At 43.5% G+C, this 26,475-nt stretch overlaps 1 protein-coding gene across 2 annotated transcripts in view; it reads left to right on the top strand.

Annotated features, from left to right (window-relative positions):
- LOC311501818 (tenascin-like) overlaps window positions 1–26,260 on the top strand; it is a 35,187-nt gene extending 8,927 nt beyond the window's left edge. Inside the window, exons 6-20 of one of the 2 annotated variants that reach the window (XM_084563844.1) lie at window positions 3,812–3,927; window positions 9,797–9,950; window positions 10,374–10,643; window positions 12,596–15,367; window positions 17,733–17,855; window positions 18,485–18,628; window positions 19,640–19,759; window positions 19,880–20,029; window positions 21,224–21,366; window positions 21,530–21,662; window positions 21,745–21,896; window positions 22,560–22,656; window positions 23,293–23,448; window positions 23,564–23,727; window positions 25,129–26,260. In XM_084563844.1, coding sequence (XP_084419970.1) covers window positions 3,812–3,927; window positions 9,797–9,950; window positions 10,374–10,643; window positions 12,596–15,367; window positions 17,733–17,855; window positions 18,485–18,628; window positions 19,640–19,759; window positions 19,880–20,029; window positions 21,224–21,366; window positions 21,530–21,662; window positions 21,745–21,896; window positions 22,560–22,656; window positions 23,293–23,448; window positions 23,564–23,727; window positions 25,129–25,227 — 4,793 coding nt within the window. In that variant the 3' untranslated portion in view covers window positions 25,228–26,260. The remainder of the gene's footprint in view (window positions 1–3,811; window positions 3,928–9,796; window positions 9,951–10,373; window positions 10,644–12,595; window positions 15,368–17,732; window positions 17,856–18,484; window positions 18,629–19,639; window positions 19,760–19,879; window positions 20,030–21,223; window positions 21,367–21,529; window positions 21,663–21,744; window positions 21,897–22,559; window positions 22,657–23,292; window positions 23,449–23,563; window positions 23,728–25,128) is intronic. The other variant, XM_084563845.1, reaches the window with a different exon arrangement.
- The last annotated feature ends 215 nt before the right edge of the window (window positions 26,261–26,475 follow it).

The raw sequence follows: 26,475 nt of genomic DNA, 5'->3' as shown, positions 1-26,475 counted from the left end.
GGGTCCTCTTCTATGTTACTGTTAGGTGGTGGTGTTTTCAACGTTGTCCAGGGTGCATGGTGTTTTTATTTTGTTTTGCTAATGTCTCTAAAAGTTTAGGCTTTAAACCTTTAGAAAATAACTGTCTAATTGACCATAAAGACCAGGGTCATAGAGACCAGGGTCCTAGAGACCAGGGTCCATAAAGACCAGAGTCCATAGAGACCAGAGTCCATAGAGACCAGAGTCCATAGAGACCAGGGTCCATAGAGACTAGAGTCCATAGAGACTAGAGTCCATAGAGACCAGAGTCCATAGAGACCAGGGTCCATGAAGACCACAGTCCATAGACACCAGGGTCCATAGAGACTAGAGTCCATAGAGACCAGGGTCCACAGAGCCTAGAGTCCATAGAGACTAGAGTCCATAGAGACTAAAGTCCATAGAGACCAGGGTCCATAGAGACCAGGGTCCATAGAGACTAGAGTCCATAGAGACCAGGATCCATAGAGACCAGGTCCATAAAGACCAGGAGCTGAAGAGGTTAATGCCTCATATCCAGTTTCACGTCTAATTTACACCTTGACTCATTCATCCTACTGTGGTGGTGGTGGGGGGGTTGTTCCCGTTCTTCAGCTGGTGCCAGAATCCAAATGAAATCGTTTCCTTCTGTTTCTTCTGGTTCTGAGAAATGATTCTGTTTTTAACAAGCCCTAAGTGTAAAGCTTTGACGTTTCCTCTGAGGCTGTCGTGTTTAAATATCCTTCTCCCTTCCTTCTCTCTGTGGATCAGTGGTTTCTAACCTCACTGTAGATGTTTTGTATGTAAGAACAGCTCATGATCCAGATGCTCTGCTTTAGCGTGTTATCTTTTTACACAACAACTGATGAAGCAAACTCACGAGGGCATCAAGTTTGTCATTCTGGGAGGAAACATCGTCCTCAGTCAACCTGCTTCTATCTGTGTAAATGTTGGTGTTGTTGTTATTGTTGCCTGGCTACGTTAGCATATTAGCTCGTGTGTTTGGAGCCCGTTCAGCTGACGGATCTGTTTCATTACCAGAGCAGCAGGATCCAGACCCTGCTGCTCTGGTACTGGACCGGATCCAGACCCTGCTGGTTAATGGTTTTCTGAGCTGCCTCAGACTGACGCTGAACAGACGCCTTGAGTGTTTAACCAAACGTTTCCGACAGGAGCTAAAGTGACGGACGTCCATGGACTGAAGTCCAGCAGTGGAAAAGAGAGAGTCGTTTTCCATCCACCTGCTTTTTTACACATTTGTGCAAAGACCTCAGAAATAAAATAAAAAGTTTACATATTTAAAACAATAAAAAAGAGAGAGAGAGGCCACAGAGCTTAGTGGAAGGTCAACACATGGTGATGTTAGCGGTATTATTATGACATCCTTTATTTAAAATATCAGTTCTCAGATTGTTTTGGATGAGAGAAACCAGAGGTGTTCTGTTTAAAGATGTAACTGCTGCTGGCTTCTTTCTTTTTCTGAGGCCGTTAGTGTTTCTGAGCTCATCATCTGTAACAGCTGCTCATCTTGGCTGTTTCTCTCAAAGGCGTTTTCAGTTGGACACATTTTCCTCGGATGCAGAAAAACACGCAGAGACTCTGCAGGTTAATCCCTGTTAGCTTAGCAACACTAAAGCTACAAACAGCAGCACTCTGCAGAAACCCACATACCTGGTCCTGTAAAACGTCATCACTCTGGGTCCAAGTTCTGTTCGTGTTCCAAGTAAAGTCCAAATACCTGGATGTGTTCTGGCCCTGCCCCTTTAATCTAGGACGCATCTAGTACCAAGCACACAGGGAGCTGCCTCATCCTCAGATATGAAACTATTCTCACTGTTTTATCAACAACTTTCCGTGTCCAGTGTCTTTCCTCTCTGCTGACGTCTGATGAAGGAATCCTGGCCAACATCGCTACGTCTATAAATCTGCAGAGAGAGTTTCCAGTTGGTTTTAGCATCATCTCTAATTAATTCACTTTATATGAAGCTAAGTTCTATATGAGGATGGTCCACTGATCATTATCGTTAAATAATTAGATGTGTGACCTCAGTAACGACCAATCAGATGACTCAGGAAGAGTCAAGTGTCTTCAGACAGAACCCGGAGTTATTTATCAGCCAAAGAAAAGGAGAAACCAGAGGTTATTAGATTAGAAGAAGAAGTAGTTTCCATCAGTCAGTGATTTCAAATCTTTTCTCTTGGTGTAAACGGAGCATGGACATGACTCTGGAACAATATTCAGATGTAATTTTAGACTTTCTGACTCAAGGTATCTGGTCATCTGGATTTATCTGAATCTGGAGAAGAACCAGGTTTATTTAGAGCTGAACACAATGATCCATGGACCAGAGACCTGGACTAGAGAGACTTGGACCAGAGAGACCTGGACCAGTGGTCACCATGGAGACTATGTGATTTTCCATTCTGGCCTAGAATGTGAATCTCAACTATTAAATGGACTCAGATCAGACAGACGCTCACCTCAGGATGAAGACTTTTCAACAGTCTGGTCATTTATGATCAGATCTCAGATCAGATAGATGTTCTCAACCTAAAACAAGCATCGCTCTAGTCCCATAAAGAGATTTATTCTGTTAAACAGTCAGAGTTCAGGAGGTTAATATAAAACAGGAAACGGTCTGATGAGGCAGATCAGAGGTGAAGGAGCTGTGTCCGTCCCGTGTGACCTGCAGGTTGGATGTTGGGTCGTTGCCTCAGTCAGCAGAGCGCTGGTTTTATAAGAGACTCGGTGCAGTCGAACAAATCTGTGAATTATTATCGAGCACGCCCTCGTAACGAGGGGTTATATACGAGCTATGGGGAAGTGGGACGTTTGTGAGCGGGACAGTGTTTGTGTCTGCGACTCTACATGTGATGACTCTTCTCATTGAGCCTGTGCTGGTCCTGATGTGAAACATGTGAGGCGGTAAATTAGCTCCAACCTCGTTATGAACAGACTGTAGGAGACACAGCAGTGTCCTGGGGGGGCTTGGTTTGATTTTGTTTTTCATTGTCAGGACCTCGTCAAACATCTGCTGTTCGAGACTGGACCTGAACTTACCTCTAATGGCAGGATGAGTTGTTGGTGTCTGATCAACAGTGTTAGTGGGGGGGGGGGGGGGGGGGGGGGTCTTTGAGGGGAGGGGCCTCTGTGGATCATCCCACAGATACTTGATCAGTTTGGGATCTAGTGAATTTGGAGGCCAGGTCAACACCTTGTGCTGTTCTTCATGTTTTCTTTGTAGTTGTTCCTAAAGTGTTTTTGTGTGTGTGTCTGTGTCAGGCTGCATCCTGCTGGGGATGGCTGCTGCCATCAAGGAGTGTCATTGCTATGGGGTGGGGGGGCCTGGTCTGGTCTAGGTGGGGTGGGGGTGCCTGGTCTGGTCTAGGTGGGTGCTACATGTCTAAGTAACATCCACACCAATGAATGCCAGGTCCAGAAGTTTCCCAGCAGAACACTGAACTGTCACAAGATGAAGTCAATGTTATTCACTTCTCCTGTCAGTGGGCATAATGTTGTGGCTGATCGGGTATATTTAGTTTAACCACACAGATTTCTTACAGTAGTGAAGCTTCATCATAAACAGTAAAGCAGTGGAAGCAAAGAGATTGTCCATCAGACAGTTGTTCATGTCTCTGGTTGTTTGTGTCTCGTTTCGTTTCCTTTTTGTCTCTTTTATTAAATGTCTTGTCTCTTAGTGGTTGTATATTTTTATCGTCCTTCTTGGAGCAGTGAACATCTAGTGAAGTTTTATCTCGTCTCTGAACTAACCAGCGTTGTCTCATCTCTGTCTGTCTCTGTCTCTTACAGTCATGTCTGGAGTTTCTCGGCTGAGCACTCGGGACATCACAGAGACGTCCGTTACTCTGGTTTGGACGAAACCTGCCGTCCAGTATGAGACGTACTACATCACCTTCACCAGTCAGGTACACGAGGACAGTTTAGATCCACCGGTCCACGTGAGGTGAACCAGAAGACACTGGGTTTATTATTCATCAGGAGAAAAACTCTGTGTGAACATTTAATGACGGTTTTCACAGAGAACGTAAACATTAAGACTAAATATAGAAGAAATCATTCTCTCAGTCTGTACAATAACAGAGACGAGGAATAAATTCAGCAAACACAAACACACACACATATCTTTGTAGACGTAACTCAGAGAGCAGATGTATTTGTCTCACAGAGTCCTCGCTGTCCCCTGGTCCAGGACTCTGGAGGTTCAGGATCTCTGCCAGGTCTTGTCTCTGTTTTTACAGGATCCACAGGGAGGTTTAAAACGTGTCCGATGTGAAACGAGGTCTGCAGACAGAGCCGTAAAACTGCTGCACATCGCCTCAAATAACCTCCACCGCACACTCGCACACTAAATTTAAATTCTGACCGTTACGCTGAGAGAACAGGACATCGATAGAAAAACACAGCATCCAGGAATTATTTTAAGAATTAAAAACAAAGTGTTGAAAAGTAAAATGTTCAGCGGAACTTATTTTAATTAATTAAAGGTTTTAAGGCCAAAAACTTTATGAAGTGTTAAACCATGTAGTTCCTCTATCGTCCACTAGAGGCTTCACCATTGAACTCCATGTTAAATCAACATGTTTACATCCTGGTACTGAAACACTTCTGGTCTGGAGACAGTTTCTAGAAATAATCTGTTCTAATTGTATTATAGGATTAAAGTTCCGCAGAATTAAGGGGGCGTGGCTTCTTTGATTGATAGGTGGTTGTCCTCACAGGTTGCTAGCTGTCTTTAGCCTCAGCTCCACTCACGCTCCACCTGTTTTAGGTCAGACAAAGATGAGACGCCACACTGAGCTTCAAACCCAGGACAGAGGAGTGATCATTCATCTTTACTCATGTTTGTGTAGTGTTTTAAAGTAAATGTACAGGAGGAAGCAGCAGATCAGTTTTATCAGTTATAAAAATAAAGATCTGTGATAAAATTAAGATTTAATCTGAACAAAAACAATACAGCTCCACTTCCTGTTTAGACTTGAAGCTCAAAGACTAAACTGTTGGTGAGAAGCATCAGGTCATTTATGTTTTCACTTTATAAATAATATCCTGAACAGCTGCACAACAACAGATTCAGTTGGAACTTTTTATTTTTAGCTGGTTTATAAATTATTTCCATCAGGATTCCATCACGTTTTTCAAGGAGACATGGTTCATGTTTGAAAGCGTCCAGTCTTGATAACATCAGAGGTGTGAACGCGTCCAGAGAGAGATGTGGGATGTGGGAGGTCTTCTGATTCTTTATTTTTAAGGAGACCTTGTTAAAGTTAAAGAACGACGTGTTAAACCGGCTCGGAGGCTCGGAGGAGATCTGCAGGAACCATAAACAGAATTACTGCAGAGTTTTATGACGCTACGCTTCGCTGATCCAAAAAACAAGAACAACAATCTGCAGCGAGGGCAGCTGGAGTTTTACAGAAGACTGATTTATTAAGCCCCAACTCCTCCACCAGTCGTTTAGACCTGAAGACTCGCATGAAACGTCTTCAAGAACTCTGAAAGTCCTTGTTCTTTAATTTACACAATGACCTGGACGCCTGAGAACCTTCACAGAGCTCCTGTTCTAACGTTTCTCTGATTGAAACTGCAGCTCAGGTTTTCAAAGTGGTTCGTTTATCTGACAAGAGATGTTGAGATTTTTAAGCTTTTTACAGAATTTTAATTTTAGGTGGATATGTTTATTAAATCTGTCTATAAAGTCAGAATTCCACATATTTGTAAAATAAATGCAGACATGACGTTGACATCCATACAGCAGAGGGCGCTGCAGGCAGGAGATAAACTCACAAACACGACATAATTCGCCAAAATTCATTGATCTAATGTAGGATTGTGATTGAAATCTATTTTGATTATGATTCACGGGTGAATGTGTCTGTTGTGCAGCAGAAACATGTGAAGAAGAGTTTAACATCCATTACTCAGTGTTAGGTTTGTGAAAAGTGCCAAAGATTATTTAAATTCATTCAGATGTCTTTTCATTAATCAAAGATTTTCACCAGGTTTTGTTTCCACCACAAACACTTTAAAAACATAAAACTATGTAGTTAAATTCAAAGCCCTCCCTGGAGAGTCTGGTTCACTCAGAGATAAGAAACTCGTAGATTCACATTCTTCTTTTTATCTGACGTTCAGTTCTTTTATTATTTTAAATGAAACTAAAACATCTTCAGCTTTTTCCTCGTCTCAGAAGGACGGGTCCATCTGGACGTCACTAACACCTCATCTCCTCCTCAGACCAGACTACTCTGTCCTCTCACAGGAAGCAGCTCAGAGCTTTGTTGTTGTTGTTGTTGTTAGCGACGGCGCTAGCAACACAAACAGCCTCACATGGTAGCGTTGGACAAACTTCATCATAGCAACCGAGTGTTAGAGAGGAGTCAGCTGAGAGGAGACAAGCTTCACCTGTAGGAGGAGACAGAGGGGAGTGTCTAGGACCGACTCCAGCTTAGTCTGAGGTTAACTTTAATCCTTGGTTTAATCTAATCCATGTCACTGGTTTAAGATGATAAATAGTTTGACCAGGTGAAGTTAATCCTCTTCAGCAACAAGGTTTGGTCTCTTGTACTCGTTGCCTTGAATGCTAACGTAGCTCATTAGCATTGTTGCTCTATTAGCTCCATCTCAGATCATCTCTGGAGACCAGAACTGTTTCAGTACCAGGATGTAAACATGTTGCTTTAACATGGAGGTCAACGGTGGAGCCTCTAATAAATGTAGAAGCTCCAAATAAATGTAAGCTAATCCCTCGCTGTCTTTAAACATGTGAACATTTGTTGCTGTTTATTTTTTGGGACTTGATATTTAGATGGATCCATTTATTAAAGCCTCCAAACAGGATCTGTAGTTTATGAGGAGATAATAATTCTGGAAGCTGCATCTGTCTGACAGAGACTTCAGTTATTTTTATGGTATTTAAAAGTGTGACAAATTTATTTTAGAGCCAATATTCAGGAAAGTTTCTTCATAAGTTTCTAAAGAAATCAAAATACTCTGTCCAGGAAAGTCGGATACAAACGAGAACATGAAGGAAAATATGGAGAGCATTTGTCAAGTCAAGTTTTTGTTTTAATATAAGATTAGAATTGAAGGAAGTTTGTGTGATCAGCAGATATTAATCTAAATGATCTCAGGAACAAATAAAACTCACAGCAGCAGCAGCAGCAGTATGATCAGATCCTGATCAGCTGATGGATCATCTGTTTCAGAGGCTCCATGTGTAATTTATTTGTCTTCAGTTCTGATTCATCTCAACGCGTCTGGACTTGAAGCCAATTTTGGGAAAATGATTAATGTTCAAACTGACCAAGCCTCCGTCAGATGTTCAACATGTGTGATCGATCTGCAGCAGGAGGCATTAATGAAGACACTGTTGGTATCTGTGTGTGTGTGGGTGGGTGAGGGGTGGGGGGTGAACAAAGAGGGGTTTTAACTTTCACATCCACTTAAAGTCAAACTGGCCTCCTGTCTGTCACACATGTTCAGCGCCGGTCTCCCCCCGGTGACTTCATCCAGGGATTAGAGCTCTGTAATGACTGAGAGGAGACTAACAACGCCAGGAATTATCCAGAGCCGCAGAGAGACGAGTGGATGGAGAGAGATTAAGAGATGGAACTGATGAGAGGAAGTGATGAAGACATGTGGTGGTCTTTATGAGCCCACGGAGAAGTGACCGGAGGCCTCGGAAAGAAAGGACGACAGGAAGTAGACGAAGACGAAGAAGAAGAAGAAGAAGAAGAAGAGAGGGATCAGGAACAAATCAAAACTAGAAAACAAACGGTTACTTTGGTTTGTTTGGTTTCCACAGAAACCAGTGAACAGATTAACTAATCCTGGTGGATGAGGAGTAGAGGTTGTGGTTGTGGTAACCATGGTAACCTTTACTAATCAACATCAGGTGAGGAGTTTCCAGGAGAAACATGGAGGTAGAAAAACAAGATGAACCAAGATGGAATCAATGTGGACAGAGACGATGGAGACGTGGAGACATCTTGGTCGTCTTCTAAGACTCTAGACATTCAGGACTGGAGGAGGACATGGAGGAGGACATGGAGGAGGACATGGAGGAGGACATGGAGGAGGAGGAGGAGGAGCTGTTTCATTTTTCACATCGTAATAATTCTGGACTCTGGTTTGTTTTTAAACCGATCGACGATGTTTCTGTCACACTTTTCAAATCCATCCTGGAGCCAGAGACGCTTCGGTCAATCTGAGGAGGAGGAGGAGGAGGAGGAGGAGGAAGAGGAGGAGGAGGAGCTGAGAATGGAGTGAACTCTTGGAGGTCCACAGGAAAAAAAAAAAAAAGATGCAGATGTGGGATGCTTGTCGCCGCGGCAACGTGTAAACACTGTCAAAAACATGGCCACTGCCAGAGAGGTGACATCACCGTGGACCCACAGCTGGGACACAGAGAGAGAGAGAGAGACAGAGAGAGAGGGAGAGAGAGAGGACGATCTTCATCACATTCAACAACAACAACAACAACATCAGCTGATCATCTTCCAGTATCGTCACATTCTTCTGTTTCTCTTTGTTGCTCCATGAACCAGCAGCTTCATTCATTATTAAACAGAAAAATAAAATCACTTCTTTGTTGTTGAAATGCTGCAAAACATCTGTCTGAGCGGGTTCGTCCTCTTCATCCTCCTCATTGTCTTCATCCCTGGACGTCCTGCAGAGACGCCACGGACCCTCAGCTCGGTTTAAAGTTTATTGGAGGTTCAGTTTTAATGACGTCGCCCTCGCTGGGATGGAGACGGACGATCCAGGAGCTCCATCACCAGGCAACATGGCAACATGGCAACATGGCAACCAGCTGAGGGCCGCTGCCTCCACACGCCACGGCGTCCTGGCTCCTCCCAGCTGAGCTGCTGTGTCAACACATGTTTCAGGATTTCCAGGATTTACTTTTTTTTTTCTTTTCTTAGGATTCAGCGAGCAGCGTGAAAAGATCCTGACGTCTTCATTTTCAACATTTTTCCTCTCGTTCTCTTCGTCTCGCTTCACCGACGTCTCCAAGTGTTTAGAGGGAACGTTTGAAATCATGTGTTATTAGGGAAATGACAAATCTGATGAGAACACATCCAGTGACCTCAGCCTCCATTTAGTCAAGTTTGATTTCAGAAACACGAACGAAAGAAAATAGTTTCTGTTCCTGCACATGTGCACGTCGATGCCCTGCAGACGCCACAGAGTTGATCAGCGGTGACTCAGTTAATTATCAGCGTGGGAGGAAACGCTGCTGAACCTGAACAACTGGCTCTGACCTGGTGAACTGGAGCGTGTCCTGGTACAGAGGAGATTAAATGACACGTTACCTAAACAAGCGAACATTTTTTCCGTCTGCATTGAATGACCTCTTTAATACGTGTTTATAATCAGTGAGGTGTGTAAAACAACTCATACAACAGTTTAACATAGAAAACAACACCAGCATCTTCATCTACGTTTATCTGGAGGATCTAAACTTTAATCATTCGTAGCTGAAAGTTGATTATTTTCTATTTCTCAGATTCAAGAAGTTTGATTATCATGTGCTCAGTAAAAACAGGAGTTTAAACCATAAAGTTGAACTTCTTACATTGCAAGTCTCCCTTCCTAATAATAAATGAATAAAATAAATCTAAAGCCCACAGAGACAGTGGAGACCTTACGTCCTGCTGATACTTGGTCATGTGTTGAATCATGTCCTGTAGATGATATCACAGCTGTGATGGAGGTAACGGTTCCTCTGCAGCATTTCACCGACACGTAACGTCGTCTGTGTCGACCCAACAGAAGGAGAGCGACCAGCAGGTGACGGTGCAGGTGGAGGGAAGCCTGACCTCCTTCACCCAGACGGGCCTGGCAGCCGGTCAGGAGTACAGCGTCAGCGTCGTTGGAGAGATCGATGGCAGGAGGGGAGCCGAGAGCTCCACTGAATTTATGACCCGTGAGTTCTTTTTACTTTATGTGCTTTTAATTAATGATTGCAAACAATGAAAATATGTTCTTGTGCAATTAGAACAAAGACCTCGATGTTGGAAAACTAAAAACACAAAGCAGATTATTATTATTATTATTATTATTAACTGCTGCAGATGCATGCATTGCTGTCAAATCGGTGAAAAGGTGGAGTCTGAACTGAGCTGGTAAGAAGAAGGAGCTTCTGATCAACACACTGGCCGACGTCTGCAGACCAAATCAACAAACTGGCAGCGAAAGTTTAAATGTTTCAGAAAGATGTTAAGAAGATCAAGCTGCAGGGAAAGAAGAGGAAGACTGGAGGTCTGCAGAGTCACTGCTGCAGCTACCAGCTAAAACAGAAGCTGTAAAAGTCTTTCTTCTTCCTCTTCTTCTACTTCTTCTTCTGCAGTCATTTCTGGTCCCACCAACCTCCAAGTTGTCAAGACGACCTCCACGTCTGCCGTGGTCCAATGGGAGCAGTCGCAGGGGGAGATTGACAGGTACCTTTTGACAGTCACGCCCAACGACGGAGAGGGGAGGAGTCAAGAAATGGCCGTCCCAGCTGGACAAAACTCCGCCCACATTAGGCAGCTGGAGGCGGGGCGTCTGTATGACGTAGTGCTCGTGGCGGAGAAAGGAACGAGCCGGAGCGAACCAGTGACCACCCAGGTAGTTCCTGGTGAGTAGAGAAAGGTTAAAGGTCATTAAATGGATTCTAACATGACAACATAAACTTTATTTAGAACTAGTGACGTCCTGAGTGTTTTCCCTCCATCCAATCCCAATCTTTAAATATTGATCCCTCTCTGATCCTAAATGTCCTAGAGTTGGTCTCCTGTAGCTTCCTAAAGTCTGTCCTTGTCTTCCTTGTCTTCTCCTAGAGTTGGTCTCCTGTAGCTTCCTAAAGTCTGTCCTTGTCTTCCTTGTCTTCTCCTAGAGTTGGTCTCCTGTAGCTTCCTAAAGTCTGTCCTTGTCTTCCTTGTCTTCTCCTAGAGTTGGTCTCCTGTAGCTTCCTAAAGTCTGTCCTTGTCTTCCTTGTCTTCTCCTAGAGTTGGTCTCCTGTAGCTTCCTAAAGCCTGTCCTTGTCTTCCTTGTCTTCTCCTGGAGTTGGTCTCCTGTAGCTTCCTAAAGTCTGTCCTTGTCTTCCTTGTCTTCTCCTAGAGTTGGTCTCCTGTAGCTTCCTAAAGTCTGTCCTTGTCTTCCTTGTCTTCTCCTAGAGTTGGTCTCCTGTAGCTTCCTAAAGCCTGTCCTTGTCTTCCTTGTCTTCTCCTGGAGTTGGTCTCCTGTAGCTTCCTAAAGTCTGTCCTTGTCTTCCTTGTCTTCTCCTAGAGTTGGTCTCCTGTAGCTTCCTAAAGTCTGTCCTTGTCTTCCTTGTCTTCTCCTAGAGTGGACTGGATTCAGTCCAATAAATCTTTCTGTCAAAGTTAATGTAGTGTGGAGAGGGTAGCTGGTACCTTGTGTTCTCTACTCCAGAAATGTTCTGGTCATCCAACGCTGCCATAAACTCCCTAACCCTCTCTGGAAGATGTTTCTCCTTGACGCTGTCTCCAGGAAACTTTTCTCTTCTTTTAAACGTTCAGTGTTTGTTGTTGTTGTTTGGGTGCAGCCTTTGACTGAGTGGACTCCATGGATTCTGTTTCGATGATCAACTACTACCACCTCACCACACATCCACATTACACTAGGTACTGACTAACAGAGGACTACCTTCATTGTAGAACCAGGGTTCTAGTTCTTCTTCTTCATTGTTTGGCAGCTTTGATGCCAGCCGCCATTAAAACCAAAGAAGAAGAAGTCTTGATGCTACAGGAACATAGTTTTGGCCTAAAATGAATGTTTAGTTTAGTTTATTTAGTTTATTTCTTACTGGGACCATGTACAGAATGCATTAATCACTTAAAAAGGAGAAGATACACTGTCCCAGATTTAGCAAATAACATATTTCCATCTGCAGTCCCAGGACAGGTAGGATAAATAAATAAATTAATAAATAAATGGATAAATAAGGCTTGGTTGATGACTTTAAAAATACCTGGGTTGGCCCTGATACCTATGGGGACGTCCCCGGTTAGAAGTAAGCTTCCAGTTTATCTGAAAATGTACAAACGCACCAAACCTGGAGACAGATGGTTTCATCTGGACAGGAATGTCAAGGAAAGAGTGAGAAATGGGATGAAGAGAGGAAACATGAACACTTTCATTTTCTCTTCAGGTCCGATGTCTCTGCTCCAGGTTATATTCAGGTTACAACAGACTTGGTCGTGCTTAGTAAATCCTTCTATGTGTCCACACACCTCATTATTCATGGAAACACATCTTCTAAAACCCAGAGTGGAGAAACTGTAAACCTTAATGAAGCACTGCCCCAACCCTCCACTCATGATGTTTCCTCCTCCACAGTGATGCCAAGTTTGTCCAAGCAAAACATTAACCACATTAAAATGTTCTCCTTGCAGGTTTCACATGGACACCGCTGACCCAAGATGTTTGTTTGCTTTCACACATTATTTTAAATCAGTATAATGATGAATATTAAAACTGTTTTTCTTCCCCTGTTAGATGTGATCTCCTCTGGATTACTAACAGCAGCAGATTGTGGCGACCTTAACTTTTAATTCTTCACGTCTTTAGGGAGTCCATTACCTAGGGTTAGCATGGCGGCTTTGACCCTGCGGGTCACACCAGCACCTGGACAAGATGTCCGTCAAATGGACCAAGACTTAGGTCACTCACCTGAGGTCGACCAACGTGAGAGGATGGAGGAAGGGAGTGAGGCTGAATCTGGAAAAGACTCACCATCAGGGTCTGTGATTGCCAGAACTAGACCTCTAGTCACCAAGATGAATGCAAAAAATTTCACCAGATCCAGAATCACAGGACGGCCCACATTGCTCAGGAAGCCAAAGGTCCCAGGCAGTTTGCGTTTCAATGAAACCAGAGTTGGTCCTGGAGGGAAAAGGATTTTCCCTTTGAGAAAATCCCCAGTGAAGTACCAGATGGATAAAAAGACGAATGTCCCCATCATTGGAGAATCTGAGAGAAACCCGAGTGTGGAGGAAAATCCAGCTCTAATCTCTGGGACTGATTCAGAAATAAACAGTCAAAGTAGCTCAGAGGAACCAACTGCTGCTGTTGGCTCAAAAGAGCTACCAGATGTTGGCATGTCCGTGCATGGAAACCACACTGATCCAGTGTCTCCAGAGCCAACTGGGACTGCTCAAAGCCAAGAGAAGAAATGCATGAACAAAATTAAAGTGACACACTTCAGATTACCACAGAAAGACAGAGGCAACGGGTGTAAGGGGGATGTGACAGGACTGGCAGGAAACACAATGAGCTCAGATCCAGGTTCCCCTGTAATAAATGAAACGCCCCCTTCTGGAGAGACCAGCCTCCACTATCCATCAGATCCTTTAGATAAACTCCTGACAGACTCCTTTGAAGGTCTGAATATCACAATGTTTTCTGTTCACTTGTCTCCAACTTCAAACCTCTCAGCTGATGCAGACCTAGTGAGGAAGCAGATTCTAACAGGACTGAAGCCACTGACATCACTCTCATCCTCTTCATCGTCCTTATCTTCATCACATTCATCAGACTCAGAGTCATCGTCACCAGTTTCATCTGCACCATCACCATCATCTCCATCATCTGCCCCTTCCACCTCAGATTCACTAGAAAGCAACGAACTCGATGTTGACAGCAATAAAACTATGACGGACTCCACTCAGCCGCCCTCAGGAGACGACGCAGCCCCTGGTTTCCGTCGTACATCTCCACAAAAAAATATGCCTCGTCCACTCCCAAGATTTCAGAACAGAACCCATGTTCCTCACCGCTCCTCTCCTCGTATTCCCCCCATCCCTAAAAGACAAACCACACACCTACTCACAAGTAAAGTATTATCTCCATCTGCTTCAGAGGAATCATCGTCAGTTGAGGTCTATGACTCAGTGATTGGTGACAAAGACGGTGCAACTCCAACTGGGACCCGTGAAGATGAACAAAACCAAAAAAAGATCCCGATACAGAAAGGTCGGCCCCCAGTTCGACGTTTTCCTCCAAAGGGGGGATTCCCCCACCGCCCCTTTATAAACCGTCGTCAGAATCAAACTCGCCCTCATTTGAGGCCCTTGACTCAACCCTCTCAGCCTTTACATCCAGAAACAAAAGCTCAGAATGAGCCGGTGCTTCCCACCAAATTACCAGCGACTTCATCTCCTACTTCCAAAGATTTCCGTGTACCAGATACAGGATCTGCAAGTGAGGAGAGTGAAGGCAGAGTTGGACCAAGAATCTCCATGACAAGCACTCAGGTCGATCAAACTGCCAGACCTGGTGAAGTGCCTTCCTCCCATCCCCCAAACACTAAATTCGGTTATTTCCGAAGGCCACAAGTGTATGGTGAATCTCTCCGAAACAGAACCCGTCCAATCCTCAGACCACCTCAACTTCCACACAGAGGACCTTTCCGCACCAGAAACCAAAATGCAGGCAGCAGGTTTACTGTTGGAAGTCAAACTAGCCAACAGGGAGAAGATAGTACCCCTGAAAGCCAATCAGGAGTGCAGGATTTCCAAGGAGTCCCAGATGAACAGTCAGAAAAAAAAGAGGTGAGCCCAGCTGTCCAGAAAGATCTTCACAACAGAACACAGACTGATGAGTTAGAGGAGAAAGACGATGCTCTGATCCAAAAAGAAGGAACTAGTTCCACAGGTTCTCACCCGCGTAAAGACAGAGTTCGAGGTAGACCAACTTCCTCCGATTCAAAAGCCTCAAGACCTGTGACGCTTCCAAAGAGACAACCACCACCAAGAACTACTACGACACAACAACACCTCACCGAGACGAAACACTTCATCAGAGGAAGCCAAAAGGAAAAAGATCCACAAACAGATCCTACTGTAAACAAGGTGTCTGAGTCGGGGGGGATAAGAGCTGCTGCTTCAGACACTTCTACTTCTGGAGACACGAGAGAACCTCTGGACTTTGTGGGAGTGACAAACCGGACCTCGGATGGATTTACACTCATATGGGACTCACCAGAAGGGAAGTACAAAAACTTTGTTGTGACCAGGAAAGAAGTTCAAGGGCGGAAGCAGAAACAGAAAGAGGACGGTGATGAAGAGAGCTCCACAGGGACAGGGAAGTCTCAACCTACCAGTGGAAGTAGGGAAGACAATAACAGAGTACCTGAAAGTTTAGTCACTCAAGACCCAAGCATCCGTAGCAGCACAAAACCCAAACCAACAGAAAGTGACACAACCTTCAAAAGAGTCCTTCCTGGTTCCGCTCGCTCCTTCCAGTTTGAGGATTTGCCTCCGAAGACGGAGTACACCTTGACCTTGCTTGGAAAGGGTCAGGGTCTTCTGTCCAGCCTGCACAAGCTTGTCATCAGCACAGGTACAAGACAGTAGACAGTAATGTGACAACATTACTGTCAATGTTGTCCAGTCTTTATCAGAAAACTTGTCTCTTCAGTCTCAGTCTGCTCAGAATAAAGAGACTTTCTGTCTTTACTGCAGTTCATGTTGAGTTGATTAAAACTCCTGTTCACTGTTAACTAATCATCACTCGTCTTCACTGGATATGTCCATTTCAAGAGGTCAGCTGCTTTGACGCTCTTGAAAACTGTAATCTCATGATTTACAGTTTCAGATTCATCAACGTTGGTTCAGTGAAATAACCTGTTGTTGTTGTTTTATCACATGTTGAACAAAGAACTTGTGTTTTGTGTTGATGTCGTGTTTGTCCACTCATTCTTCAGCTTTGTTCATGACACTGTAATAATTAACAGCCTCCATAAGACCACAGTTATTTGATGTCAAACCTCAGATGTGCATTCACACGGTGGCCTCATTGTTAGCTAGCTAGCTTGTGCACTAGCTAATGTTTTTGCGCGTTAACATCGGTTGTCTAATGTACGATACGAGCTACACTCAGAGCATAGCATGTGAAGCTGAAGCAGACAGAAGCCAAAGCTGATCCTCAGATTCTGTTTTACTTTTATTTTTCATAGAATACGGTTTGAGTGTTTTCAGATTCACTACTGATCCAGTTCAGCAACGTTTGTTCGGTCCGTGCATTTTTTGGTATTTTTCAAGTTTGCTTTAAAAAACAGAAACGGAAACTGGAAAAACAGCTGTTATGTGATTTTTATTTTTAAATCATGAAACCCAAAAAATTAAAAATACAAACTTTTCTTTTATTCTGTTAATCTTAGTCTGTTAATCTGATTTCTTGTCCTTGAATGTATCAGGAAGTAGTCTCCATTTGATTTTTAAAAAAGAAACTCTTATTTATTTAAAACCAAACTTGAAATACCAAAAAGTACACTAGTTGCTATTTGTTGGGTTGCTCCTCCGACGCCGCGATGCACCAGCCGATCATAAGCATTTGCTTCACCAGCCGCGTGTTATATAAACAATCAGTGCCCGTGAGAAACACCTCCTTCGGTGGCGTCACAGAGCGCTGAACAACACTCCATCGACTTGACGTAAACGTTGCTGGAAATGCTAACGGATTTGTAGCTGACGTCGGCCCCTAACCCTCTCTGGAAGAAAACAGAAAATCAAACTTTAATCTAACTTTGAAGCAAATTTCTTCTTCTGCATTGGGAAAGTTTTACCTTCAGTTCTGCAGAAAGTCTGCAGTAGGAAATGTCTGCCACTTTAATTGCTAGGTGACAGAGGAAGGTAAATCCTGGTGTCATCTGCATATTTGTTGGGTTTTACTCTTGTATATTTTGACCTAATGAAAGAATGTGAATGTTAAACAGGAGAGGACCAATGATTGAGCCTTGGGGAACTCCGCTCATATTCGTAACAATATATATTACCCGTCCTGGAGGCGGGGCTTGAATTCAAACCTGGCTTTCCAGTCTGTCCTGGTCAACTGAGTTGACATCAAAAACAACAGTAACAACATTCATTCATTCATTCACTGCTGCTCTGGTCTTCTCTCATTCAGGGTAAGCTAACAGCCAGCTTCACTGACACCCCTTCACCTTCTCACCCAAACCAGGGTAAGACCACGGCTGGTCTCTGTATGTCTGGCCTGTCTTCATCTTTTTCTACATTATAAACACAAAATGTGCAAATTTTGAATTTTTGACTTTAAATCAGTCTGGATGTCAAAAAACAAAACAGCATGAGTCAGGACTGTGCAGGCTGACGGTATGGTACATTCTGTGTTTGGCTTTTTTGACAGGATATTAAAAAAGTCTGATTCTGTTTGTTAATCCAAATTTATAATATGGTGTAATCAGTTTGAATCCAATCTTTAAGAGCGCCTCAAAATCATTTCCTAACGCTTTCAATGTGAATCTGTCATATTAATATATCTAAATGTATTTGTGTTTGTTCACTCTTAATGACTTTGTGGATTTGTCTGTTGTCTTCTTTTGTTTCGACGTCTTTTATTCCCGCCACGCTTCTATTTTCAGGATGTCATCATTTTCTCCTTCGCTGCTGCCCAGGACCCATCATCTCATTTAAATGTCCCACTGTATGTCTGTATATGATGTGTATACTGTATATATGTTTGCACTGTACATATATACACACAAACTCACTGGAGCACTAATAACAAATGTGTGGATGAATAAATTTGAACTAGACACTGTTTCCACTCCTGTGCTTTTCATGAAACCTTTTTATTTCCTCTTATTCTTCCTTTACCTCCTCCTTTACTTCACTTCCTTCCCTCCATCCTTTGCTTTTCATTTAATCTCTCTTTTTTTATTTATATTATTTTTCAAACATTGCAGGCCCGGAACCTCCAACCAACATCGTCTTCAGTAAAGTGACAGAAAACTCTCTGACGGTGTCGTGGACCAAACCAAAAAGTTCCGTCAGTGGTTTCAAAGTCACCTACACCCACGCAGACGAGGGTGAGATACTGAACTCAGATTTTATTTCATTGCTAATTATCTAGAGACGTTTTAAGGAAGCAATAAAACAAATGTTCAGAAGGCAGAGGTGGGTGTGTTTGTCAGTTTGGATTATTTTGGGGGTCCTTATTTGTGGACACCTTGAAGCTAATCAGGTTAAAGATAATCTGCTCGTGCTTCAGGACAAGTTTAACCCAGACAGATCAACTTTAAGCTATAAAATCATTAATAAATACCAGCGTGCCGTAACAGAAGCACAGATATGTCCTCTTTCTTTTTGGTGTGGACGTCTGAGTCAGTCAGTTTTTCAGTCTTACCAGAAGAAGACGTGGTGACGACTTCCTGTACAGTCAGTTATTATTATTTTCTTCTCAATGGAAGTTCAGACTTTCATTTCAGAACCATCAACAGCTGGTTGTTGACTTGGAGACATGATCCAGATGTTTGAACAAGATGGAAAGACTCTCACATGTTAAGATCTGATTTATTTTAGAGACAAAGACTCAGATTAGAACTGAACCCTGGAAGCTTCATCCTCAGAGGAACCAGGTCACTGAGATAATCAACATGATCAGATCAATAATTAACCAAACGATGAATGAATGAACCACTGAGTCTTGTCCATGCAGGCGAGCCAGTGTCGGTGTCTGTGGACTCACAGAACTCCTCCCTTGCGCTGTCACGGCTCTCACCTGGTTCTTCTTACGAGGTCACCATCATCTCCACGCTGGGACTGGACGAGAGCGACCCCGTCAAAGACCTCGTCATGACACGTGAGTGCTGCAGCTTTCATTTCCTACACTGTTTCATTGGGGATTAGAAATGACAACAATGAACGGCCCGTTTGCTTTTTGGTATTTCAGGTTTGGTTTCGATTTTCAATTTAAAAAGCATAAAAAATGCTAAACAAGTAAATGTACCTTTGGTCCTTTAAACTATGAAAACAGAAACCAGTGGATATTAGATTCATGTAGAAGAAGAAGAAGAAGAAGTTTCAGATCTTTTCTGTTGGTCTAAACGGAGCATGGACATGACTCTGGAACAATATTCAGATTTAATTTCAGACTTTCTGACTCAAGGTATCTGGTCATCTGGATTTGTCTCTGAATCTGGAGAAGAACCAGGTTTATTTAGCTGAACACAATGATCCATGGACCAGAGAGACCTGGACCAGAGAGACCTGGACCAGTGGTCACCATGGACACTACTTCCTGCTTCAATCAAGGACAAGAAATCACCTCAGGAGAAACAACATGAAGACTGAGATAAACTTTCTATTTTTACTTCTAGACTACAGAGTAAAGCAGAGGTTTCGTTTTTCTAATCTCAGACGTTTTTCCAGTTTTTGTTTCTGGTTTTAAAATCGAACAAGAAAATGCACGGACCCTGGAAGGTGCTTTATTGGCACCAAGATGTTTTGTATAAATCACTTTATGTTTATTTATTTCTATATTTTTTTATTTTACTGTCTAAAACCAAACTTGAAATACCAGAAAAATAACGACACACGGGCCAAGATATAAATATAAAATAATTTCCTGTTTTCTTTTTTATTTTTAACAGAAATAAAACATGAATGATCTCATGTTTTGATGTGTTTCTTTTCTGCATGAAATAAATCTTGTTGATGTGTGAAGCAGCTGCTGGATCTGGAAATGATCTGTTCATTTTTAAGTTTCCTCTGAGGCGTCTCTGGATTGGTTTCAGTTCTCTGATTCCCCTTCCCTGTGCTCTCGTTATTGTTCACTCTACATTAAATAGTTTGTTCTTCATTCCTCTCCCAGTCCCCGACCCTCCTACAGACGTACGGGCCGTGAACGTCACCGACAGCACAGCTTTGTTACTGTGGCGTCCAGCGTTGGCTGCCATTGATAAGTATGCCATCGTCTATGGCTCAGGTTCAGGTACGTAGCCTGTGACTTCATCCAGAACACCAAAGCAGTTGTTCAGGTCACTGAAGCAGAAGCACATCCAGTCAGACGTGGTGTTGAACTGTGGAATAATTCAGTTTTTATTCGGGGCAGGTTCAGAGGTGAGGGTCACCGTCTCTGGAAACGCAGCTGAGCAGCAGCTGAGCGGTCTGGAGGAATCCACCACCTACACCGTCACCGTGACCAGCCAGCTGGGAGGCCTGGAGAGTTCACCGGCCTCCACCACCTTCACCACCAGCAGCGGTCAGCGCAGCACACTCACTAGTCCTAACCATGACCTGATGACCTCTGACCTTTACCCTCACACAGCCTGATACACCCAGACTGGTCCTCAGAAAGATAGCTGTACAAGAACACACACACACGGGCTGTACCATGTCTGTTACCATGGCAACTGAATCAATCCATGTGACCCACTGGAGAACTTTACTGATGAAGAGAAGAATGACATCTACTGGAAATAGAATAGAAGAAGAAGAAGAAGAAGCAGGAAGAAGAAAAAGGTGATGATGAAGGAGGAGGAGGAGAATCAAATGGCGTTGCAGAAGAAGGAGGTGAAGACGACAAAGAAGGAGGAAGTGTTGGAGAAAGAGAGGAAGAAGAAAATAAAGAAAAAAGAGGAGTAGGAGAAGAAGAGGAAGGTAGAGGATAAGGAGTAGAAGTTTTTACTCCTCCTCCAGTCCTGAATGTCTAGAGTCTTAGAAGACGACCAAGGTGTCTTCGTCCTGTCCTTCCTTCTGTTGTTTCTCTTCTCATTCTTCATCTCATCCATCTTGGTTCATCTTCTCAAACACTGGAGGAGGAGAAGAAAATGAGGTGGAAGATATGAGGAAAAAGAAGAAGAAAGAGGAGGAGGAGGAAGAAGAACAAGAAGGAGAAGGAGGAAAAAAAAGGGAAGAAGAAGGATGAGGACAAAGATGAGGAAGTGACAAAGTAAGAAGAACTAGGAGAAGAAGAAGGAAGGAGATGGAGGACATGGAGAAGGTGGAGGAAGAAGAATGAGCAAAAAAAGTAAAGAGGAGAAAGAAGGAGGAGAAAAACAAGAAGAAGGAGGAGAACAAGTGGAAGAAGCATCTCCTCCTCCATATCCTCCTCCTCCATATCCTCCTCCTCCATGTCCTCCTCCATGTCCTCCTCCTCCATGTCCTCCTCCAGTCCTGAATGTGTAGAGTCTTAGAAGATGACCAAGATGTCTCCACGTCTCCATCGTCTCTGTCCACATTAATTCTATCTTGGTTCATCTTGTTCTTCTACCTCCATGTTTCTGTCCCTCCTGCCCTTGAAACTCCTCACCTGATGATGATTAGTAGAGGTTACCAAGGTTACCATGGTTACCACCATCAGACCCTCTACTCCTCAGTAGAAACATGTTGAACAGATGTCGGCCTCCGTTCATGAGTAGATTGAACTAAAGAATCCCTTCGTCTTCATCTCCAGGTTCTGGTGAAGATGAGAACGGACCAAGAGACCTCCGGGCCAACAACGTGACCCCTCGCACCGCCGCGTTGTCATGGAAACCACCATCCCAGCCTGTGGGTAGATACAGACTGACCTATCAGACCGAAGGGCAGGAAATGAAGGTGAGGAAGGTTCTTCACTTTGGGACAGGAAGTAGATAATGTTCCTCTGTTTCTCTCTTTAGATTCACCAGCAGTGAGACTGTGGACGGAGGGTAATGTCCCCATTACTCTTTGGTCCAGACAGAGGACGACTTTTGACTTCCTGTTTGTTCCCTATGACCAGGAAGTGATTGTTGGCGCCATGGTAACACAGTACAACCTGACCAGACTTCGTCCTGGATCCATGTACTCGGTGCAGCTCCAGGCTGAATCAGGAGGACGTTACACCAATGCCATCTCCACCCAGTTCACCACCGGTATGTCCTTCACCTCAGTGTCATTGTTCTTCACCTATAACCAACGCTGCTCACCTTCCTCCTCCCTCCTCTTCCTCCTCAGGCATCCTGAAGTTCCCCTTCCCCTCCGACTGCTCTCAGGAGCTGCTGAACGGCATCTGGACGTCGGGCGAGGTGGAGATTTTCCCTCAGGGGAAAGACGGGACTCCGATCATGGTTTACTGCGACATGGAGACGGACGGCGGCGGCTGGACGGTACGATCAGATTTACTGTCTGTGAGCCAGAGTTTGTAGCCCATGATGTAGCCTCAAGATGATGAGTGTTTCAGCCTGTTTGCACTGAATCTGTCAGAGTTCATTTTATTTGACTATTCATTCATAAACAGTGTTTATTGATTCTTAAACATATTTTACAAAAACAACAGGAACAAAATTTGATAGAAATAAATAAGAGAGCATATTATGATTTTATTTATTTTATTTTATTTTTTATTTTATAATGACCAATTAGTTGTTTTTTGAACCAATTATTAATTTAATTTAATTTAATTTAGCCCACTTCTCACTGAAGTGCTGCTGTTTTATTTACCTTTTTTTTTTTAAATATAATTATTCATCTATTTGTCCTTGTGCAGCTGATACATATCCATCTAACAGATGTTTGTCTGTTTTCTGTATTATGTCATTTTGTTTTCTGGTGAAGAAAACAGCCTCTCAGTGCTTTTACTGACGGGATGAGGGGGTCAGAAAGAAAGTCTGAGAAAGAATTACTCTCCTGTTAAGCCCAGTCCTGACCCCAGATCTTTGCTGGAGCAGAGTCAGTTTCCAACGGAGAGACTCCAGATAAACTTAACGCCACAAAACATTTTATGGGCGGGGGGAGTTTGAGGGTAACCTTGTCCTGATTGTCGTCTGCAGGTCTTCCAGAGGAGGAAGGACGGATCTGTGGATTTCTTCAGAAACTGGAAAGAGTACGTTAAAGGATTCGGAGATCTGAATGGAGAGTTCTGGCTCGGTGAGAGAGAGACACGTGATGGAAGACATTTATATTCACATGTGTTTTAAGCAGCTGTAACGGTCCATCAATATTAAACCCAGACACAGATTCATGAGATGAGGACAAAGAAAGAGATCACTGACAAGTTATAAAAACACCTGATCTAAAGGTCTGATGTGACCAAACACATCTATGAGATAATTATCTGTTTGTTTCTTATGTCTTTATTTATGTGTGAGGTTATACATACCTGGGTGTGTCCAGTTTCTCATATCACGATATCTAAAGAACGCTTTGATTAAATTTCTTTATATTCGGCAAAACCATTTATCTGGACTCAAAGATGAGTTGATTAGACTTTAAAGGTCAGAGGTCACTGTGTTCTCACAAAACCCTCAACTCGTCGTAGTAGAAAAACTACTAATCATATTATTTGTGTTAATGTATTAATTTGTGGGCGTGTTACTCCAACATATGGAGCATGATGAAATAAAACAATAAACATTTAAATAACGACTTAGAGATGACTGATAAAAACATCTATTTAACTGATGTCTGTTGGAGGAAGCTCATCTTCATCCATCAACCACTTGCAGACTAATTCATGTCTTTAAAACCTGAACAGAGATTCTCAAACTGCTTTCTGTCCTTCAGGTCTCGATAATCTCCACAACCTGACAACAATGACCAAGATGATCCTACGAGTCGACCTGCGAGACGGAGACGACTCGGTCTACGCTCAGTATTCCAGTTTCACGGTTGCGAAGAGGAACTACAGACTGACCGTGGGCGGGTACAGCGGCACTGCAGGTTTGAATTCTGATCTTAAATCATGTTGAAGACAAACTGACCTGGACGGAGCTTCGTCCTCTCCTTCCTTCTGTTGTTTCTCTGCTTAGTCTTCGTCTCTGTTTTTTGTTTTCAGGAGATTCTCTCAGCTACCACAACAACCGCATCTTCTCCACCAAGGACCGCGACCCCATGTCCTTCATCACCCGCTGTGCTCTGTCTTATCGAGGAGGCTGGTGGTACAAGAACTGCCACGAGGCCAACCTGAACGGCGTCTATGGCATCGACGTCAACCACCAGGTAGACCTCCAGACTCAAACAACATTTAAAAATTAGTTTAATAAAGGGCTCATTAACAGTGAGGACAGTTAGGACCAGTCTACCCACAGACAGTAGAATAAAAGTCTGGTCGAGTGTAGCTGAAGTAAAGGATTCAGATTTTAGACACAAGAGAGGATTTTCTGTTATGACAAAGATCTAGATCAACTTCTAAAGGTCCAGACACAACAAACCAACATCTAAAGAACTAGTGACAGCAATGACCGACTGTCACGACGCTTCAAGTTGCCCTTGAACGCATCACAGAGAAGACAGCCAACAAAAACCTGTACATATGAGGAAATGACCTCACCTCACCAGCAGGTGGCAGTAGGAAGGAGGGAGACAAGAAAGGAAACAGGAAGCAAAGAGGAAAAGTAGGAAGAATGGAAAGAGGGAAGGAAAGTTGGAAGGAAGGAAGGAAGGAAGGAAGGAAGGAAGGAAAAGCTGATATGTTTTTAAACAACAGAATCAAACTCCTCCTCCTCATACTGAATAATCTCCTGAGTCTCCTCTAGTTCAGATTAGTTTCTAGTTTAGCTTGGTTCTCAGCTCCAAGGCCAGAATCTGTTAAAAGGCTCTCATTACTAATGAACAGACATCACTGATTCATGTGATCATTTCTACTAGTGGTTGAATGAAGGAGTTAAACTCCTCTTCCTCAGATCAGCCCTGTTGAGTAGGTGGTCTTTAATGTGACCCAGGACTCATTGTGTGTTCACACTACCAAAGGAAGGAGGTCACATGTGTCCCAGACCACCTCCACATGTGGACTGATACCAGATCAGTGTTCACACCTGGACCTGTTTAACCTGGACACTAGAGACCAGATCAGTGTTCACACCTGGACCTGTTTAACCTGGACTCTAGAGACCAGATCAGTGTTCACACCTGGACCTGTTTAACCTGGACTCTAGAGACCAGATCAGTGTTCACACCTGGACCTGTTCATACCTGGACACCAGAGACCAGATCAGTGTTCACACCTGGACCTGTTCATACCTGGACACTAGAGACCAGATCAGTGTTCACACCTGGACCTGTTTAACCTGGACTCTAGAGACCAGATCAGTGTTCACACCTGGACCTGTTTAACCTGGACTCTAGAGACCAGATCAGTGTTCACACCTGGACCTGTTTAACCTGGACTCTAGAGACCAGATCAGCGTTCACACCTGGACCTGTTTAACCTGGACTCTAGAGACCAGATCAGTGTTCACACCTGGACCTGTTCATACCTGGACACTAGAGACCAGATCAGTGTTCACACCTGGACCTGTTTAACCTGGACTCTAGAGACCAGATCAGTGTTCACACCTGGACCTGTTTAACCTGGACTCCAGACCAGATCAGTCTGAACGAGGTCTTTGTGTTTTTTTTCAGGGTGTGATCTGGACCAGCTGGAAAGGAAAAGAGTTTTCTATCCCGTTCACTGAGATGAAGATGAGACCAGACGCCTTCAGGCCTCCAGCTAGAGGATGAAACTGATGATGATGATGATGAAGATGAACTGCTAAACACACACACATGGACTTCAGTGTGTCATCAGCTCCTGCATCCAGAGCAGCCTGAACCCTGGAGGAGATGAGGATGTATTTTCACTTATCAGTATGTTACTGTCCATTTCTTTTCACCGTCGTTTTAAACACACACTGACTCTTCTACCCTTCTGTCTCTCTGTTGAGAGATCTGGAACCAGCTCCACGTCTCCACGGCTCCAGAAAACACGAAAACACTTTTCATTTCTTATTATCCTGAAACCCTACAGCAGCTTGTGGATGCATCCGTTCATTAGTTCATTCGTCTAAACCTCCCTCACCAACGATAAGCTTTTAGAAGAGACAGAACCTGAGACCTGGTTAAATCTGGATGTGCTTGAGCCGGGTATCGGTTCCTCAGACCCGTCAAGATCTCAGCGACCAGGATCCTTTGATCCGACTGAAAAGTGTTTTCTCAGCACGTCTTCTCAGCTGGAGGACGATGATCAGAAACCTTCAACGTCTCCATCAGAGTCTAAAGACACAAAGACATAAAACACTCAGCTCACTTCAGTCCACCAGAAAACTCGTCCCTTATTCTGGGACGTATCCTCCTCCTTCTTATCTGCAGGTGTCCACAAGTCTTTATTTTAGTGGAAACTGCATCAGACTAAACTTTTAGCAGCGTAGTGGGTCAATCAGTCAGTCAGGTCCTGCAGCTAGCTTTCAGTTTTCAGTGAAAACACTCCAGGTGTGATGGTTCCCTGCAGCTCTGACGATTTATTAATCAAACTAAATGATCCTCAGAGACCTGATCAGCTGACAGGCGTGAACTAAATGAATAAGGTTTCTGTCTTTATCCATGTATTGTTGTGTTTAACGCTCCAGCCTCCTGTTTCCTTTGTAAAAGCAGCTGACGTTTGCAGCACTGTCGTCAGTTTTCAGGTTGATGCATGCAGGATTTATTTTTTATTTTTTATTACGTGCTTCATTATTTGAAATAAGATGTTCAAGAACTAATAAAAACAAAGTATTTTGACAAATCATTTTCTTTTGTTTTTGTTCCAAACCTCCTGAAATCAAACCTGGTTGTAGAGTCAGGTGTGTTTAAGCTCTGCAGCGCCCCCTGCTGTTCATGTTCACACAGTGATGCTCATCATCCTCAGTTTGATTTGTCTCACCTGAAATAAAACAACAATAAAACGACCTAAACTTTAAAGCTGCGTTTGTTGGACTCGGGTGGTGAAAACTG

Source organism: Chelon labrosus, assembly GCF_963514085.1.
Source record: "Chelon labrosus genome assembly, chromosome: 16".
NCBI classification, from domain to species: Eukaryota; Metazoa; Chordata; class Actinopteri; order Mugiliformes; family Mugilidae; genus Chelon; species Chelon labrosus.
Note: the sequence above shows the minus strand (reverse complement) of the source record. Positions and strands in the feature narration are given on the sequence as shown.